This window comes from Pseudophryne corroboree, chromosome 8, assembly GCF_028390025.1.
Source record: "Pseudophryne corroboree isolate aPseCor3 chromosome 8, aPseCor3.hap2, whole genome shotgun sequence".
Classification (NCBI taxonomy): Eukaryota; Metazoa; Chordata; class Amphibia; order Anura; family Myobatrachidae; genus Pseudophryne; species Pseudophryne corroboree.
In genome coordinates, this window is record NC_086451.1 from 194,504,513 (window position 1) to 194,525,318 (window position 20,806).

Below are 20,806 nucleotides of genomic sequence, written 5' to 3' on the forward strand. Positions count from 1 at the left end.
GTAGGTATGCATCCTTTATGTAGACTGGCACCATAAAATCCCCCCCCCCCTCCAGACTGGAGATCACTGCTCGGAGAGACTCCATCTTGAATTTAAAACTTTTCAAATACAGATTGAGGGATTTTAAGTTCAGAATCGGTCTGACCGAGCTATCCGGCTTCGGGACCACAAACAGGCTTGAATAAAACCCTTCTCCCCATTGTGACGGGGGTACCGCGACAATGACTCGCCGCTGACACAGCTTTTGTATTGCCGCACACACTACCTCTCTTTCCGGAAGAGAAGCTGGCAAGGCCGATTTGAAAAATCGGTGTGGAGGCACGTTTTAAAACTCCAGTTTGTATCCTTGGGACACAATTTCCAGCACCCAAGGATACAGGCCCGAGAGAACCCAGACCTGACTGAAGAGCTGAAGACGTGCCTCCACCGCTGCGGACTCCCATAGGGGAGCCCCAGCATCATGCAGTGGATTTGGCAGAAGCCGGGGAGGACTTCTGCTCCTGGGAGCCTGCCACAGCCAGCGATCTTTTTCCTTTTCCCTTACCTCTTGCCGCAAGGAAGGATGACCCACGTCCTTTCCGGAATTTTTGCGACCGAAAGGACTGCATCTGGTATTGAGGCATTTTCTTTTGCTGTGGAGGGACAAAAGGCAGAAAAGAGGACTTACCCGCGGTAGCTGTAGAAACCAGGTCAGTAAGGCCTTCACCAAACAAAACTCAACCCTTATAGGGCAGAGCCTCCATAGCCTTGCTAAAATCAGCATCACCATTTCATTGATGAGTCCACAACGCACTCCTAGCCGAGATCGCCATGGCATTGGCCCTTGATCCCAAGAGGCCAATATCTCTTGCAGTCTCCTTTAGATAGACTGCAGCGTCCCTGATATGACCCAGTGTCAACAGCACTCTATCTCTATCCAGGGTGTCCATTTCAGCTGACAAGGTATCTGCCCACTTTTCAATAGCGATACTAACCCATGCCGCTGCCACGGACGGCCTGAGCAGCGTACCTGTTGTGACATAAATAGCTTTCAGGGTAGCTTCCTGCCTATGATCAGCAGGATCCTTAAGGGCCGCCATCTCAGGGGACGGTAGCGCCACCTTCTTGGACATGCGTGCTAGAGCTTTGTCCACCGTGGGTGTTGACTCCCACCTAACCCTATCCTGAGAAGGAAACTGGTATGCCCTAGCAATTCTCCTAGGAATCTGCCACCTTTTGTCCGGAGTTTCCTAGGCCCTTTCAAAGAGGGCATTCAGTTCATGCGAGGGAGGAAACGTTACCTCCGGCTTCTTCCCCATAAACATACAGACCCTTGTCTCAGGGACAGCGGGGTCTTTCATGTAACACGTCTTTTATTGCCACAATCATGTATTAAGCCACCTTAGGATGCAACTTTGCATCATTATAGTCGACACTGGAGTCGGAATCCGTGTCGGTATCAGTGTCTGATATCTGGGTAAATTAACATTTTTGGGACCCAGAAGGGGTCTGAGTGTGTGGCACTAACTCTCCCATGGATTGCCTCCATGCTTGGTTCTGAGAGTCGGATTTGTCCAACCTCTTATGCAACAAAGCCACACTTTTATTTAAAACACTCCACATCTCAACCCAATCAGCAGTCGGCGGTGCCGACGAAGTCACTCCCTCATTCTGTTCAGCCCCCAAACGAGCCTCCTCCTGGGAAGAGCATTCAGCCTCAGACATGCCGACACACGCATACCGACACCCCCAAACACACTGGGCTAAAGGGGACAGACCCATAGTAAGGCCTTTCTGAGAGACAGAGAGGGTGATTGCCAGCCCACACCCAGCGCCCCACTGGTCTGAAGAATTAAACAATGCCCAGACCTATAAGCGCTGTTATATATTAATAATAATAACCAACAACAATTTTAGTGCCCCCCCTCGTTTTTAGCACCCTGTTACTTGTGCCAGCAGTGTGTTATGATTCTAATACTCAGGTCTGGGGTGATCTTATATGAAGGGACCTGAATACCAGAACGTAATGCTGGGAATGGGGAAAGGAATGGGAATAGCCCCTGGCACCCTATCTCCGTTGTCTCGCCTGTGCTGTCAGTACACTCTTGCGAGACTATGGTTTCTTGGGCCCATGGCAGCCGCGTTTGAAGGGCGGATTACGTCTGCCCAACTCCGATGCCCCCTCAGGTCTTAATGAGAGACAAAGAGTGAACCGAGACAGGGAGATAACAAGGGGCCCTCTAACTAAACAACAAGGCCAGGAGCTACTAACAAACCTAAAACTAAAGTATGTGCGGATTACCGCCAGGGAAAAGGACAACCAAAATACTCCACTTGTCCACTCTCCTACATGGCACCGCCGAGTACCGGAGAGGACTGTGGAAGCGGATACCTCCGCAAATGCTCCAAAACCAGAAAACAATATGAAGCGGCCTAGGCCGCAGCACGCGGCAGAGCCGCCACTCACAAAACCAAACGAGTTTCTCTATAGACTGTCACAGGTAACTGAGGACCAGGAGAACTCCTTGGGATGAGATGACAAACACCAAGACTCAGGAACTCAGAGGACTGGAACGACCGGGCACAGCAGACCAGGAACAGACGTTCACCAAACATGAGCAGCATGCAGGAAACTATCACCGGCGTCTGTGTGAGATCCTGAGAAGGCATTTAGCAGGGAATCCTCCAATCAGAGTACAGAACCTGATTACAATAAATGTCGTGCAGCTGCCTTGCTGCACTACCAGAGAAACATGTGTGCACACTAATTAATTAACCCAGCAACGGGGAACGCGGTCCGCCTGTGGCGTCCCCGTTGCTAAGGTCCCGGCGGCTCGGCGCGCCCGGCGTCCTAGCGTTGCTAGGGACCCGGCGGCTCAGCGCGCACGGCGTCCTGGCGTTGCTAGGGACCCCGCGCACGGCGTCCCTAGTTGCTAGGCGACGGGCAACGCGGCGCCTAACACAGTGAAGGGCCAGGAGCAGCGTCTCTGCAGCAAGCTGTGGAGAGAAAATGACGCTGGTTAGAGCTGGCGGACGAAGCCCCACCCCCTACATGGCGCGCTTCCGTCCCACAATTTTTTACACTGGCGGGGGTCCCCTGATAGTGCCTCTGCACTCCATATACATGCCAGTCACAAATTATCAGGTTTTTATTGCTGCCCAGGGCGCCCCCCCCCCCCCCCCTCCCCCTCCCTGCGCCCATGTGTGCCTGTGTGTGTGGGAGCAATGGCGCACAGTGCGACCACTGCGCGGTACCTCAGGAAGACTGAAGTCTTCTGCCGCCTTCACTGAAGTCTTCTTTGCTTCGGTTACTCACCTGTCTTCTTACTTCTGGCTCTGTGAGGGGGATGGCGGCGTGGCTCCAGGAACGAGCAGCTAGGTGACCCAAGTGATCAGACCCTCTGGAGCTAATAGTGTCCAGTAGCCTAAGAAGCAGAGCCTTTCAGCTCACAGAAGTAGGTCTGCTTCTCTCCCCTCAGTCCAGCGAAGCAGGGAGCCTGTTGCCAGCAGTGCTCCCTGAAAATAAAAAACCTAACAAAAGTCTTTTTAGAGAAACTCTGTAGAGCTCCCCTAGTGTGTGACCAGTCTCCTCTGGGCACAGACTCTAACTGAGGTCTGGAGGAGGGGCATAGAGGGAGGAGCCAGTTCACACCCATTTAAAGTCTTAAAGTGCCCATGTCTCCTGCGGATCCCGTCTATACCCCATGGTCCTTTTGGAGTCCCCAGCATCCTCTAGGACGAAGGAGAAAAGGTGTCATTGTGCAACCATGTGCTGCCACAACATACCAAACTTAATTATACCCGTGTCTATATCTATATATTGGGAGGCATTCTGTATCCCAACCGCCGGGATACCGACTCCAAGTCTCCCACTTAGGGTGTCTACGACACCCCTGGAGGGAGAATAAATAGCACCGTGCCCGCAAGGGGCTCTTTTGCGCTCAACCTGCTGCCGGCATTCCGCGGTCAGGATCCTGACCACCGAGTTGACGGGCGCCGGTATTTCGATACCAACACCAATATATTGACTACTGTATTCCCTTGTCTATATCTACAGCCCGTGTCTGAACTTGTACAAACATACACTATAGTTAGTATTCCTATACTCTGGAGAACTGGACACTTACACATTTATGCCAGCTACCGGGTTTGCACTAATTGTGTAAAAGCAGTGTTATGCATAAACACGGAAAGGTGATTTTTTTTCTTTTAATTTACTATTTGTATTTATAAAATAACAATATAATTGCTCCAACATACTACAAATGCACCCTGTCACGAAAAACAATTATTTTCATAGGCTAAAATATACAAAGGGGATTTCCCTTTGAAACTGATACAATACATGAGACTCATGGAGCACTGAGAGAGACCCGGATATTTAGCATATACCAACCCGGATGTGCTGAGCAGTATTACTCATAGCGGAACAGATCTACAACGGAGGCAGACGCTTTAAGATGACGTCACACCTGCGACTATAGGGAAGCGGTATTTCTGCGCCTTGTACGGAGAAGAAAAGAGAGATTGGAGTGAACACATGCCGCCGAAAGGAAAAAGTGGTAAAGGAGCAAAAGGCAAGCTGCTGAGTATCCCGTACAAGTCTGTGTAGTATTACTTATATTCAGTTGTCATTTTTGTACATAATGGGGGAGATTCAAATGTTTGGAGTCTGTTTTTTCCTATCTAATAGACAAGAGACAGCAGACAACCAACTGACTTTTCAAACATTTGAATCTCCCCCAATGAGTGTTCATATATAGAAGCAGATTAGGGCCTTCATTGGATGTCTGTATTTGTATCGGACTATCACGCTGCAAATATGCTGCAATTAATCAGCAAGTATCTTTCATCAGACGTAAACGTGAAATCTAGAATGGCCTGATTGGCCAACAACATCCTAGCATCTACGGCCATATTCTATATAGCAGTGGTTCTCAAACTCGGTTCTCAGGACCCCACACAGTTCACGTTTTCCATGTCACCCAGCAGCTGCACTGTGTGTCACCAACTGTCACATTTAAAAAATGTACAGGTGACCTGCAAAACATGAACCATGTGGCGTTCTGAGGACCGAGTTTGAGAACCTGTGCTATATAGCAACCCATGTTAGTACACCACCGTTTTATTATCCTTGGTATAGGAATGGATGTCAGATAATGGTACTTGACAAAAATTGATGTTCTCATCTTGATGTAAATGTTTTTTTTCCTCCAATGCAAGGAATGCGATGGTTGCTAACCATCGTATGCTTCTGTGCTTCTTTGTGATGTTTCATCCAGGTTATGTCTAGAATCAAGTTAAAGAAAGGACCTCTGACATCACCAGGGGGAGAGTAGTCACGTCATCAGGGGGAGGAGCCATGCCCGAACAAGTTAGCCGAAATGTTCGCTCGCCGCGCTTCGGGCACAGTGGCTTGCTCGCCACTGGGTTACTAAAGGGAGTAGTTGGTGCCGTAGATAGTGACAGAACTATCCCGCTGGCCTAGCTCCTCCCCCTGATGTCAAATGTCCTTCAGCCCATCTACTGTTTCATCCAGTGTAAATATGCCAATGACCAGCTTAGACTAAGTATATGTATTAAATAACCATTGATTGTCTGCATATTTAAATAGTGGCATGCCCCCACTATTCAGTGGACATGCCTGCCTTGGTGTATCCCTGTGGCTGACCTCATATGTCTGATAGAATAAAGTAAATTGTGCACAGAGCTTGCACTTGTGTATTGCATATAATATCCTGCATTTATCTTAGATCAGTGGTTTTACAACCTCAACTCAAGTATACCCAGCAGGTCGTGTTTTGAGGAGTTTTGTTTGGAAATAGTTGGGAACATTTCTGACTCGGCAAAATAGATTAACTTGTCTATGCATGATTAAAGACATCCACAGAACATGACCTGTATGTGGCACTTGAGGCAGAGTTGCCTACACTTCCTCATTCTGCAGGAGACTCCCTGAAATAGTAGCAATCACCCTCACTCCCTGAATAGACCAGCAGTCTCCCTGATTTTACTTTACTTCACATTCTTGGGGTAAAAAACTAAATCGGAGACACATACATTCAAATGAGTTAATCTGTGCCATTTCCCTGCATTGTCATAATGCACAATGATCCCTATGGCTACATGCATTTTAAATAAGGTTTCTCTTGGCCACTCACAGTATATAGTGTGTGTGTGTGTGTATAACATATTATATACACAGTCCAGCGGCACTCCTCCCTAGCGTGGCCACAGAGCTGAGTACTGTCGTTTATTGCCGTGAGTGCCGCCGAACATCTTGAGAGAGAACGAGATATATGCAGTTGTGCTCATAAGTTTACATACCCTAGCAGAATTTGTGATTTTCTGGCTATTTGTCAGAGAATATGAATAACTCACAAACTTTTCTTTTACTCATGGTTAGTGGTTGGGTGAAGCCATTTATTGTCAAACAACTGTGTTTACTCTTTTTCTCTTACGTCCTAGAGGATGCTGAGGACTCCAAAAGAACCAGGGGGGGTGGGGGTATATACGGGATCCGCAGGAGCCTGGGCACACTGAAAAGACTTAAACTAGGTGTGAACTGGCTCCTCCCTCTATGCCCCTCCCCTAGACCCCAGTTAAACTTTATGCCCAGGACTGACTGGACACTCACTAGGGGAGCTCTCCTGAGTTTCTCTAGAAAAGACTTTTGTTAGTTTTTTTTTATTTTCAGGCAGACCTGCTGGCTACAGGCTCCCTGCATCGTGGGACTGAGGGGAGAGAAGCAGACCTACTTCTACTTAGTTAAGGGCTCGGCTACTGGACACCATTAGCTCCAGAGGGTTCGATCACTTGGTGCGTCTAGCTGCTTGTTCCCGGAGCCGCGCTGTCAATCCCCTCACAGAAGCCAGAAGAAAGAAGTCGGGTGAGTATGAGAAGAACAGAAGACTTCAGGACGGCAGAAGACTTCAGTAACCAGGTACAGCGCAGCGGTAACGCTGCGCTCCATGCTCCCACACACTTTCACCAACGGCACTCTCAGGGTGCAGGGCGTTGGGAGGGGGGGCGCCCTAGGCAGCATGTTACTGAGGTTCGGGGACCGGCAGAAGGCTTTTCGGTGCCTCGGCACCGTTTCTTAAACCCCCGCCGGCATCTTTTCATTTTCAAATTTGGCGGGCCGAAGTGCGCCGGGAAGGGGCGGAGGTTTGTCCCGCGGCTCACAGCGCCATCTTCTCCTTCAACACGCGGCTGAAGGAGACGCTGCCCGGGACCTCCACATCTCCTCTCACAAGTAACGGGAAGCTAATCGGGAGGGGGGGGGGGGCACAGTGTGGTCCATTTTTATTATTATTTAAGCAGCACTGGGTACGTTTTGACGGGATATATGGGCACTGGGGTGTGAGCTGGCATTCTCCCTCTGTGTCTTCTATCTGGGCGTCATTGTGGGCCTGTCACCTAGCTGAGACGTTCTGTGTGTCGGTACTACGTGTCGGCATGTCTGAGGCTGAATTTTATTCACCAGAGGAGGTAATTGGGGGAGCGGATGCGGGGCTAGATTTGGGCCTGTCGGCGCAGCCGACACCTGATTTGCTCGCATTGTTAAGTACGAGAAATACGAATGTAGCTTCTTTATCAAAGAGGTTAGATAAGTTTTAGTCACAGACACAGGTGTGGAAAAAGTCCATGGAAGAGGCTTTGTCTCAGGTACAGACCCCATCCGGGTCGCAAAAGCGGCCATTTACTCAAGTGGTAGATACTGATACCGACACGGACTCTGATTCCGAGGTCTATTTCACTGAGGCTGCTTTACATCCACGATTAGTTAAGAGTATTCAGTACATGATTGTGGCTATAAAAGATGTTTTACACATTTCTGATGAACCTGCGGTACAGGAAACAAGGATTTGCTTGTTCAAGGGAAAAAAACAGAGGTGAAGTTTCCCCCCTCTCATGAAATGAATACTCTTTGTGAAAAGGCTTGGGAGTCGCCGGACAAGAGGTGGCAGATTCCCAAGAGGATTTACATGGCGTATCCTTTCCCCTCTGATGACAGGGAAAAATGGGAGGCGTCTCCAAATGTTGACACAGCTCTATCTCATTTATCTAAGAAAGTGTCTCTTCCGTCTCCTGACACGGCAGCTCTCAAAGATTCGGTGGATCGCAAGCTGGAGACGTCTCTGAAGTCCATTTTCGCTAATTCGGGTGCATTGCTCAGACCTGCTGCGGCGTCGGTATGGGGCGCTGCAGATTACCTGAAGGATGCGGCGAGGGATGTTTGTCTCTTGGGATCAAGAGCCAATGCCATGTCGATATCGGCCAGGAGGGCGTTGTGGATCCATCAATGGAATGCTGATGCCGACTCCAAGAGAGCTATGGAAGCTTTACCCTTCAAAGGTACTGTCTTGTTTGGGGATGGCTTGGCTGACCTGATCTCTACCGCGACTGCGGGTAAGTCCTCTTTTCTTCCTTATGTTCCCACACAACAGAAAAAGGCACCACATCAGCAGATGCAGCCCTTTCGTCACAATAAATACAGGTGTGGAAAAGGTTCGTCCTTACTTGCTTCAAAAGGTAGAGGAAGAGGAAGGAAGCCGCCTGCAGTGTCAGGCGCCCAGGACCAAAAGTCCTTCCCTGCCTCTACCAAGTCCACCGCATGACGCTGGGGCTTCCCTGGGGGAGTCTGGACCGGTGGGGGGCCGTCTGCGAATATTCAGTCAGGTCTGGATTCAATCAGACCTGGATCCTTGTGTCCTAGAGATTGTGTCTCGGGGATACAAGCTGGAGTTTCGGGAGATGCCCCCTCACCGGTTCTTAATTTCGGCCTTACCAGTGGCTCTTCCGGACAGGGAGGTGGTGCTGGCAGCGATAACAAAAATTGTGTCTACAAAGGGTTATTGTTCCCGTTCCCTCGTCCCAACGGGGGGAGGGGTTCTACTCGAGCCTCTTTGTTGTGCCGAAACCGGACGGTTCGGTCAGACCAATTCTGAATCTAAAATCCCTCAATCCATACCTGAAAGTTTTCAAGTTCAAGATGGAATCTCTTCGAGCTGTAATTGCCAGCCTGGAAGGGGGGGATTTTATGGCGTCAGTCGACATAAAGGATGCCTACTTACACGTCCCGATATATCCTTCGTATCAGTCCTTCCTCAGGTTTGCGATACAGGATTCTCATTACCAATTTCAGACGTTGCCGTTTGGGCTTTCCACGGCTCCGAGGATTTTCACCAAAGTCATGGCAGAAATGATGGTTCTCCTTCCCAAACAAGGGGTTACGATTATCCCGTACTTGGTCGATCTCCTGATAAAGGCGAGGTCCAAGGAACGGTTGCTGAGAAGTGTAAATTTGTCACTGTTCTGCGACAGCACGGTTGGGTACTCAATTTGCCAAAATCTCAGTTGATTCCGACCACTCGGCTGCCTTTTCTGGGCATGATTCTGGGCACGGATTTACAGAGTATTTCTTCCAGAAGAAAAAGCTCTGGAACTGCTGACGATGGTCAGGGAACTTCTGAGGCCGACGACATCCATCACTGTACTCGGGTTCTGGGGAATATGGTTGCGGCGTACGAAGCCATTCCATTTGGCAGGTTTCATGCCCGGGTGTTTCAGTGGGACTTGCTGAGCAAATGGTCCGGGTCTCACCTGCACATGCACCGGAAGATAAGTCCATCTCCCAGAGCCAGAATTTCTCTCCTGTGGTGGCTACAAAGTTCTCACCTCCTAGGGGGACGCCGGTTCGGTATCCAGGATTGGGTACTTCTGACAACCGATGCAAGTCTCCGGGGCTGGGGCGCAGTCACCCAAGGAAGAAACTTCCAGGGGAAATGGTCACTCCAGGAAGCTTGTCTCCACATAAATGTTCTCGAGTTAAGAGCCATTTACAACGGCCTGCTACAAGCAAGAAGCCTTCTTCAGGGTTGACCTGTCCTGGTACAGTCAGACAACATCACAGCGGTGGCACATATAAATCGTGAAGGCGGAACAAGGAGCAGAGCGGCAATGGCGGAGGCCACAAGAATCCTTCGCTGGGCGGAACAACACGTGAGCACCCCGTCAGCAGTGTTCCTACCGGGAGTGGACAAATGGGAAGCAGATTTCCTCAGCAGACACGATCTCCTCCATCCGGGAGAGTGGGCTCTTCACCAAGAGGTATTTGCAGAGGTGACAATATGTTGGGGAATTCCATTGATCGACATGATGGCGTCTCGTCTCAACAAGAAGCTCCCGAGATATTGTTCCAGGTCAAGGGACCCCCAAGCCAGTGCAGTGGACGCCCTGGTGTCTCCGTGGGTGTTCCAGTCGGTGTATGTGTTCCCTCCACTTCCTCTCATTCCAAAGGTACTGGGGATCATTCGACGAGCAAGGGTTCAGGCGATTCTCGTCGTTCCAGATTGGCCAAGAAGGGCCTGGTACCCGGATCTTCAGGAATTACTGGTGGAAAATCCTTGGCCGCTTCCTCTAAGAGAGGACCTGTTGTTTCAGGGTCCATGCGTGTTTCCAGACTTACCGCGGCTGCGTTTGACGGCATGGAGGTTGAGCGCCAGATCTTAGCTCGTAAGGGTATTCCCGGGGATTTCATTCCCACTCTCATTAAGACTAGGAAGGAGGTTACGGCGAAACATTTATCACCGTATTTGGAGGAAGTATGTTTCCTGGTGTGAGTCTAAAATGGCTCTTGCGGAAGATTTTCACTTGGGTCGCTTTCTCCACTTTTTACAGGCGGGAGTAGATGCAAGCCTGAAATTAGGCTCCATCAAAGTGCAGATATCGGCTTTGTCTATTTTCTTTCAAAAAGAATTAGCTGTCCTCCCAGAGGTTCAGACTTTTGTGAAAGGAGTAACGCATATCAATCCTCCGTTTGTGCCTCCTGTAGCTCCATGGGATCTTGATGTGGTCTTACGGTTTCTCATGTCTTCCTGGTTTGAACCTTTGCATAAGTTTGAGTTGAAATGTCTCACTTGGAAGGTAGTTATGCTGTTGGCGCTGGCGTCTGGCAGGCGAGTGTCAGAGTTGGCGGCCTTATCTCATAAGAGCCCGTACTTGATTTTTCATTCGGATAGGGCGGAATTGAGGACCCATCAACAATTTCTGCCGAAGGTGGTTTCTTCATTTCACATTAACCAACCTATTGTGGTCCCGGTGGCTACGGAGGCTGTGGCGATTCCAAAATCTCTGATGTTGTGAGAGCTTTGAAGATCTACGTCACTAGGACAGCTGTTGCCAGAAAAACTGAGGCGCTGTTTGTCCTGTATGCTTCCAACAAGATTGGTCATCCTGCTTCAAAACAGACTATTGCACGCTGGATTTGTAGTACGATTCAGCAGGCTCCTTCTTCGGCCGGGCTACCAGTGCCGAAGTCTGTAAAAGCCCATTCTATCAGGAAAGTGGGCTCATCTTGGGCGGCTGCCCGAGGAGTCTCGGCGTTACAGCTTTGCCGAGCAGCTACTTGGTCGGGTTCAAACACTTTTGCTAAGTTCTATAAGTTTGATACCCTGGCTGATGAGGACCTTGCGTTTGCTCAGTCGGTGCTGCAGAGTCGTCCGCACTCTCCTGCCCGTTCTGGAGCTTTGGTATAAACCCCATGGTCCTTTTGGAGTCCCCAGCATCCTCTAGGACGTAAGAGAAAATAGGATTTTGGTACCTACCGGTAAATCCTTTTCTCCTAGTCCGTAGAGGATGCTGGGCGCCCATCCCAGTGCGGACTGTTACTTGCAGTGTTTTCTTGCTGGTAAAATTAGTTTATACATGGGTTGTGTATTTCTTGTTTTCAGCTTGTTGCTGTGGTTACTTCATACTGTTATCTGGTTTACTGTTACTCCGGTTGTACGGTATGTTAGTAGTGTGGGCTGGTATGTTTGTAGCCCTTAGTTTAAACAAAAATCCTTTCCTCGAAATGTCAGTCTCTCCTGGGCACAGTTCCTAAAACTGGGGTCTGGAGGAGGGGCATAGAGGGAGGAGCCAGTTCACACCCAGTTTAAGTCTTGTCAGTGTGCCCAGGCTCCTGCGGATCCCGTCTATACCCCCCCCCCCCCCCCCCCCCGGTCCTTTGGGAGACCCCAGCATCCTCTACGGACTAGGAGACAACAGAAACTACCCAAATGACCCTGATCAAAAGTTTACATGCCCCAGTTCTTTTTACCCTGTATTGCCCCCTTTAACATCAATGACAGCTTGAAGTCTTTTGTGGTAGTTGTGGATGAGGCTCTTTATTTTCTCAGATGGTATAGCTGCCCATTCTTCTTGGCAAAAAGCCTCCAGTTCCTGTAAATTCTTGGATTGTCTTGCATGAACTGCACATTTGAGATCTCCCCAGAGTGGCTTAATGATATTGAGGTCAGGAGACTGAGATGGCCACTCCAGAACCTTCACTTTATTCTGCTGTAGCCAATGACAGGTCGACTTGGCCTTGTGTTTTGGATCATTGTCATGTTGGAACGTCCAAGTACATCCCATGCGCAGATTCCGGGCTGATGAGTGCAAATTTTCCTTCAGTATTTTCTGATAACATGCTGCATTCATCTTGCCATTAATTTTGACCAAGTTTCCAGTGCCTTTGAAGCTCACACATCCCTAAAACATCAGTGATCCACCTCCGTGTTTCCCAGTAGGAATCGTGTACCTTTCATCATAGGCCTTGTTGACTCCTCTCCAAATGTAACGTTTATGGTTGTGGCCAAAAAGTTAAATTTTGGTCTCATCACTCCAAATGACTTTGTTCCAGAAGTTTTGAGGCTTGTCTCTGTGCTGTTTTGGAGTATTGTAAGCGGGATGCTTTGTGGCATTTGCGTAGTAATGCCTTTCTTCTGGCAACTCGACCATGCAGCCCATTTTTCTTCAAATGCCTCCTTATTGTGCATCTTGAAACAACCACACCACTTTTTTTCAGAGAGTCCTGTATTTCAGCTGAAGTTATTTGTGGATTTTTCTTTGCATCCCAAACAATTTTCCTGGCAGTTGTGGCTGAAATTTTTGTTGGTCTACCTGACCGTGATTTGGTTTCCACAGAATCCCTCATTTTCCACTTCTTAGAGTTTGAACACTGGTGATTGGCATTCTCAATTGCTTGGATATCTTTTTATATCCCTTTCCTGTTTTATACAGTTCAATTACCTTTTCCCGCAGATCCTTTGACAATTCTTTTGCTTTCCCCATGACTCAGAATCCAGACACGTCAGTGCAGCACTGGATGAAAGATGCAAGGGTCTTTCAGGAGTCCAGAAACTCACTGACCTTTCTCTAACGTCCTAGTGGATGCTGGGGACTCCGTCAGGACCATGGGGGAATAGCGGCTCCGCAGGAGACTGGGCACAAAGTAAAAGCTTTAGGACTAGCTGGTGTGCACTGGCTCCTCCCCCTATGACCCTCCTCCAAGCCTCAGTTAAGATTTTGTGCCCGAACGAGAAGGGTGCAATCTAGGTGGCTCTCCTGAGCTGCTTAGAGTAAAAGTTTAAATAGGTTTTTTATTTTCAGTGAGACCTGCTGGCAACAGGCTCACTGCATCGAGGGACTAAGGGGAGAGAAACGAACTCACCTGCGTGCAGAGTGGATAGGGTTTCTTAGGCTACTGGACATTAGCTCCAGAGGGACGATCACAGGCCCAGCCATAGATGGGTCCCGAAGCCGCGCCGCCGGCCCCCTTACAGATGCTGAAGCAAGAAGAGGTCCATAAATCGGCGGCAGAAGACTTTCCTGTCTTCATAAGGTAGCGCACAGCACTGCAGCTGTGCGCCATTGCTCTCAGCACACTTCACACTCCGGTCACTGAGGGTGCAGGACGCTGGGGGGGGGCGTCCTGGGAAGCAATGAATTTACCTTAGTTGGCAAAAAATACATCACATATAGCTCCTGGGCTATATGGATGTATTTAACCCCTGCCAGTTTTCCAGAAAAAAGCGGGAGAAGAGCCCGCCGTGAAGGGGGCGGGGCCTATCTCCTCAGCACACAGCGCCATTTTTCCCACACAGCTCCGCTGGTAGGAAGGCTCCCAGAATCTCCCCTGCATCCTGCAACTACAGAAACAGGGTAAAAAAGAGAGGGGGGCACTTATTTGGCAAAATAACAGATATAAGCAGCTATAAGGGATAGACACTTATTGTAAGGTTGTCCCTATACATATATAGCGCTCTGGTGTGTGCTGGCCAACTCTCCCTCTGTCTCCCCAAGGGGCTAAGTGGGTCCTGTCCTCTATCAGAGCATTCCCTGTGTGTGTGCTGGGTGTCTGTACGTGTGTGTCGACATGTATGAGGAGGAAAATGATGTGGAGGCGGAGCAGAGTGTCTGTAACAGTGATGTCACCCCCTAGGGGGTCGACACCTGAGTGGATGTACTGTTGAAAATTACGTGACCGTGTCAGCTCTATATAAAAAAACAGTGGTTGACATGAGACAGCCGGCTACTCAGCTTGTGCCTGTCCAGACGTCTCATAGGCCGTCAGGCAGATGGCAGATACAGACGCCGACACGGATACTGACTCCTGTGTCGACGGTGAAGAGACAACTGTGATTTCCAGTAGGGCCACACGTTACATGATTGAGACAATGGAAAATGTTTTATACATTTCTGATAATACGAGTACCACCAAAAAAGGGGCATTATGTTCGGTGAGGGAAAAACTACCTGTAGTTTTCCTGAATCTGAGAAATAAAATGTGTGATGATGCGTGGGTTTCCCCCCGATAACAATTAATCATTTCTTAAAAAGTATTGGCTGCATACCCTTTCCCGCCTGAGGTTAGGATGCATTGGGAAACACCCCCTAGGGGGGATAAGGCGCTCACACGCTTGTAAGAACAAGGGCTCTACCCTCTCATGAGATGGCCGCCCTTAAGGATCCTGCTGATAGAAAGCAGGAGGGTATCCAAAAAAAGGTATTTACACACATACTGGTGTTATACTGCGACCAGCTATCGCCTCAGCCTGGAGGTGCAGTGCTGGGTTGGCATGGTCGGATTCCCTGACTGGAAATATTGATATCCTAGATAAGGATAGTATATTATTGCCTATAGAGCATTTAAAAGATGCATTTCTATATATGCATGATGCACAGCGGAATAATTGCCGACTGGCATCAAGTATAAGTGCGTTGTCCAATTCTACCAGTAAAATGGTCAGGTGATGCGGATTCCAAACGTCATTTGGAAGTATTGCCTTTGAAAGGGGACATTTGGGGTCGGTCTTTTAGACCTGGTGGCCACGGCAACAGGTGGGAAATCCACGTTTGTACCCCAGGTCGCCTCTCAAAATAAGACGCCGTATTATCAGGCGCAGTCCTTTGTTGGCAAGCGGACAAAAGGTTCCTCTTTTCTGCTCGTGACAGAGGGAGAGGAAAAAGGCTGCAGAGATCAGCCAGTTCCCAGGAACAGAAACCCTTTCCAGCCTCTGCCAAGCCCTCAGTATGACGCTAGGGCTTTACGAGCTCAGGCACGGTGGGGGCCCGTTCTCAATGAATTTCAGTGCGCAGTGGGCTCACTCGCAAGTAGACCCCTGGATCCTTCAGGTAATATCTCAGGGGTACATATTGGAATTCGAGACGTCTCCCCCTCGCCGTTTCCAAAAGTCGACTTTACCGACGTCTCCCTCTGACAGGGAGGCAGTTTTGGAAGCCATTCACAAGCTGTATTCCCAGCAGGTGATAATCAAGGTACCCCTCCTGCAACAGGGAACGGGGTATTATTCCACACTATTGTGGTACCGAAGCCAGACGGCTCGGTGAGACCGATTCTAAAATCTTTGAACACTTACATACAGAGGTTCAAATTCAAGATTGAGTCACTCAGAGCAGTGATTGCGAACCTGGAAGAAGGGGACTACATGATGTCTTGGGACATCAAGGATGCTTACCTTCATGTCAAAATTTACCCTTCTCACCAAGGGTACCTCAGGTTTATGGTACAGAACTGTCACTATCAGTTCAGACGCTGCCGTAGGGATGGTCCACGGCACCCCGGGTCTTTACCAAGGTAATGGCCGAAATGATGATATTCCTTCGAAGGAAGGGAATTTTAGTTATCCCTTACTTGGGACGATTCCCTGATAAGGGTAAGATCCAGGGAACAGTTGGAGGTCGGTGTAGCACTATCTCAGATAGTGTTGCGGCAGCACGATTGGATTCTCAATATTCCAAAATCGCAGCTGGTTCCGTTGACGTGTCTTCTGTTCCTAGGGATGATCCTGGACACAGTCCAGAAAAAGGTGTTTCTCCCGGAGGAGAAAGCCAGGGAGTTATCCGAGCTAGTCTGGAACCTCCTCAAACCGAGCCAAGTCTCAGTGCATCAATGCACAAGGGTTCTGGGTAAAATGGGGGCTTCCTACGAAGCAATCCCATTCGGCAGATTCCACGCAAGAACTTTCCAGTGGGACCTGCTGGACACATGGTCCGGGTCGCATCTTCAGATGCATCAGCGGATAACCCTGTCACCAAGGACAAGGGTGTCCCTCCTGTGGTGGTTGCAGAGTGCTCATCTTCTAGAGGGCCGCAGATTCGGCATTCAGGACTGGGTCCTGGTAACCACGGATGCCAGCCTGCGAGGCTGGGGAGCAGTCGCACAGGGAAGGAATATCCAGGACTTATGGTCAAGCCTGGAGACATCACTTCACATAAATATCCTGAAGCTAAGGGACATTTACAATGCTCTAAGCTTAGCAAGACCTCTGCTTCAAGGACAGCCGGTGTTGATCCAGTCGGACAACATCACGGCAGTCACCCAAGTAAACAGACAGGGTGGCACAAGAAGCAGAAGGGCAATGACAGAAGCTGCAAGGATTCTTCGCTGGGCGGAAAATCATGGGATAGCACTGTCAGCAGTATTCATTCCGGGAGTGGACAACTGGGAAGCAGACTTCCTCAGCACGACCTCCACCCGGGGAGAGTGGGGACTTCACCCAGAAGTCTTCCACATGATTATAAACCGTTCGGAAAAACTCGACAGGTATTGCGCCAGGTCCAGGGACCCTCAGGCAATAGCTGTAGACGCTCTGGTATGTGTTCCCTCCTCTGCCTCTCATACCCAAGGTACTGAGATTGATAAGATGGTGAGGAGTAAGCACTATATTCGTGGCTCCGGATTGGCCAAGAAGGACTTGGTAACCGGAACTTCAAGAGATGCTCACGGAGGATCCGTGGCCTCTACCTCTAAGAAGGGACCTGCTCCAGCAAGGACCCTGTCTGTTCCAAGACTTACCGCGGCTGCGTTTGACGGCATGGCGGTTGAACGCCGGATCCTGAAGGAAAAAGGGCATTCCGGATGAAGTCATCCCTATCCTGATCAAAGCCAGGAAGGATGTAACCGCAAAAACATTATCACCGCAATTGGCGAAAATGTTGCGTGGTGCGAGGCCAGTAAGGCCCGACGGTGGAAATTCGACTGGGTCGATTCCTACATTTCCTGCAAACAGGAGTGTCTATGGGCCTGAAATTGGGGTCCATTAAGGTTCAAATTTCGGCCCTGTCAATTTTCTTCCAAAAAGAACTAGCTTCAGTCCCTGAAGTTCAGACGTTTGTAAAAGGGGTACTGCATATACAGCCTCCTTTTGTGCCTCCAGTGGCACTTGGGATCTCAATGTAGTTTTTTTTGGATTCCAAAAGTCACATTGGTTTGAACCACTTAAATCTGTGGAGTTAAAATATCTCACATGGAAAGTGGTCATGCTGTTGGCCCTGGCCTGGGCCAGGCGCGTGTCAGAATTGGCGGCTTTATCCTGTAAAAGCCCTTATCTGATTTTCCATTCGGACAGGGCGGAATTGAGGACTCGTCCTCAATTTCTCCCTAAGGTGTTTTCAGCATTTCACTTAAACCAACCTATTGTGGTGCCTGCGGCTACTAGGGACTTGGAGGATTCCAAGTTGCTGGACGTAGTCAGGGCCCTGAAAATATGTTTCCAGGACGGCTGGAGTCAGAAAATCTGACTCGCTGTTTATCCTGTATGCACCCAACAAGCTGGGTGCTCCTGCTTCTAAGCAGACGATTGCTCGTTGGATTTGTAGTACAATTCAGCTTGCACATTCTGTGGCAGGCCTGCCACAGCCAAAATCTGTAAAAGCCCATTCCACACGGAAAGTGGGCTCATCTTGGGCGGCTGCCCGAGGGGTCTCGGCTTTACAACTTTGCCGAGCAGCTACTTGGTCAGGGGCAAACACGTTTGCTAAATTCTACAAATTTGATACCCTGGCTGAGGAGGACCTGGAGTTCTCTCATTCGGTGCTGCAGAGTCATCCGCACTCTCCCGCCCGTTTGGGAGCTTTGGTATAATCCCCATGGTCCTGACGGAGTCCCCAGCATCCACTAGGACGTTAGAGAAAATAAGAATTTACTTACCGATAATTCTATTTCTCATAGTCCGTAGTGGATGCTGGGCGCCCATCCCAAGTGCGGATTGTCTGCATTACTTGTACATAGTTATTGTTACAAAAATCGGGTTATTGTTGTTGTGAGCCATCTTTTCAGAGGCTCCTTCTGTTATCATGCTGTTAACTGGGTTCAGATCACAAGTTGTACGGTGTGATTGGTGTGGCTGGTAATGAGTCTTACCCGGGATTCAAAATCCTTCCTTATTGTGTACGCTCGTCCGGGCACAGTATCCTAACTGAGGCTTGGAGGAGGGTCATAGGGGGAGGAGCCAGTGCACACCAGCTAGTCCTAAAGCTTTTACTTTGTGCCCAGTCTCCTGCGGAGCCGCTATTCCCCCATGGTCCTGACGGAGTCCCCAGCATCCACTACGGACTATGAGAAATAGAATTATCGGTAAGTAAATTCTTATTTTTATATACATACACTGATTACAAGCAAACAGATCACAGGTGAGGATGGTTACCTTTAGTAGCCATTCAAACCCGTTTGTGTCAACTTGTGTGCATGTTATCAGTCCAAAATCTCCAGGGTATGTAAACTTTTGATCAGGGTCATTTGGGTAGTTTCTGTTGTCATTATGATTTTAAAAGAGTAAACACAGTTGTTTGACAATAAATGTCTGCACCCAACCACTAACCATGAGTGAAAGAAAAGTTTGTGAGTTAATAAAAAAAAATATATATATATATATATTAATATTAATATTAATTTCTAAAACACAATACACGAACAATTCCTGAAAAATATCAGTGTCGTTTGTTCAACAAGTAGATCTTACAAACTTTGGGGCTCCTTTACATTTGGATGTACGTCATTTTTATGACATGCCTCTCAGATTTAGCAGTACACGTCCACGCTGATAGGTGTTGCTTTACAATCTCCCTGAAATGCTTTTTGAAAAGTAGGCAAGTATGGCTTGAGGACTGAAGTTGAGAACCCCAGTCTAACGCTGGGTACATTCTGCAACGATCTGCTGATCCAGTGACAGGTTGATATGATATATCATGCACACTGCACGATCTACCATATGATGATGCGATAAATATTATTACATGATTAATGTAACCAAACTGCTTTGTGCAGTAAATCAGATGGGAAGATGCAACCAACCAATTTATGAAATAATGCATTGTGTGTACGGACTACAGGAGTTGTCTCAGGTACCATGAATGCACAACAAATCATGTTGTGGGTACCCAGTTTTAGATTATAAAGTCAATAAGAGAAATCTCATCCTGTCTCCCCCCCCCCCAATGTAGTATTATTGTTACATTTTATTTATAAGGCGCCACATAGTGCACACATTAGCACAATACAGGGTACACAGAACTTAACATTAAAGTAAAACTAAAACAGAGTGCAGGTAACAATAACACCACAATTCTGAGTACAATACAGCTGAGATGTAAGGAAGCAAAGGAGTAGTGGGCATTCTACTAGGCAGCCACTGGGAGAGAGAAACAGTAATGAGCGAGAGGAAATGCAGGTACAGACAAGGGCCCTACACATTTGACGATGCGCCGCCGAGGTGCCCGACGGCCGAAACGGCCGACGAGCGACCCGGCGGCGGGGGGGCAGTGACGGGGGGAGTGAAGTTTCTTCACTCCCCTCGTCACGGGGCTGCATTGAAGTGCAGGCAAATATGGACGAGATCGTCCATATTGGCCTGCATGCACAGCCGACGGGAGACCAGCGATGAACGAGCGCGGGGCCGCGCATCGTTCATCGCTGGAGTCTCCACACTGAAAGATATGAACGAGTTCTCGTTCATTTATGAACGAGATCGTTCATATCTTTCAGAAAATCGGCCAGTGTGTAGGGGGCCACAGTCCCTGAGTAGGAGAGAGCTGTAATTGAAATGTGAGAGAAGAGGGTTGTGTCTACAGGAGGGAAGAGGGCCCTGCTCCAAGGAACTTACAATCTGCGGGGGGATAACCATATGCTCCTATATTATTATCATGAATGTTTAGCTTGCGTTTCTAATTTTACAGGGCTGCTGGCATTTGGTGAATAAGTCTCAACACTGTTCAGGATGGATAATATATAGTTCAACCTTTCCTGATCTGTGTGTTACAAAAAAATTTAAATATACACTTGACATCGCAATGTGCTTCTTATTCACTATTCATTTTGCACTTCATCTTGTGATAAACTATTTTCTATTGTAATAAAGCAAAAGCAACAATTCTTTTTTGTTTCCTGAATTATGTTCATAATCAACAATATTTTGATGCATTTTTTAAACTGCACATTGGAGTCGGGGCCTGTTGGTGATTTTATCATCATATTCATGGCCTTCAAACTGGTGAAATTCATTTGACTTTCAAGGATCTCCAACAGAACACAATCCTATTTTGCCAGTTTAAATAAGTGGGTGTATTTTGTTTCATGGTAATAGATGTTAGGCAAAACTTGTTGGACTAAACATATGGGTCTGCCGTTGTCGAATGCTGGCTCATAATGTAACCCTTGTTTAACTTCAAATTGGTAATAAAATTAGGTACTATGCATATTATG

General features: G+C 48.4%; 1 protein-coding gene across 2 annotated transcripts in view; it reads left to right on the top strand.

The window, feature by feature from the left end:
* Nucleotides 1-4,390: 4,390 nt before the first annotated feature.
* The window catches only part of PIN4 (peptidylprolyl cis/trans isomerase, NIMA-interacting 4), a 103,619-nt gene continuing 87,203 nt past the window's right edge, over nucleotides 4,391-20,806 (top strand). The window contains exon 1 of one of the 2 annotated variants that reach the window (XM_063935609.1): nucleotides 4,391-4,541. In XM_063935609.1, coding sequence (XP_063791679.1) covers nucleotides 4,520-4,541 — 22 coding nt within the window. In that variant the 5' untranslated portion in view covers nucleotides 4,391-4,519. Of the gene's footprint in view, nucleotides 4,557-20,806 lie in introns of both variants that reach the window. The other variant, XM_063935608.1, reaches the window with a different exon arrangement.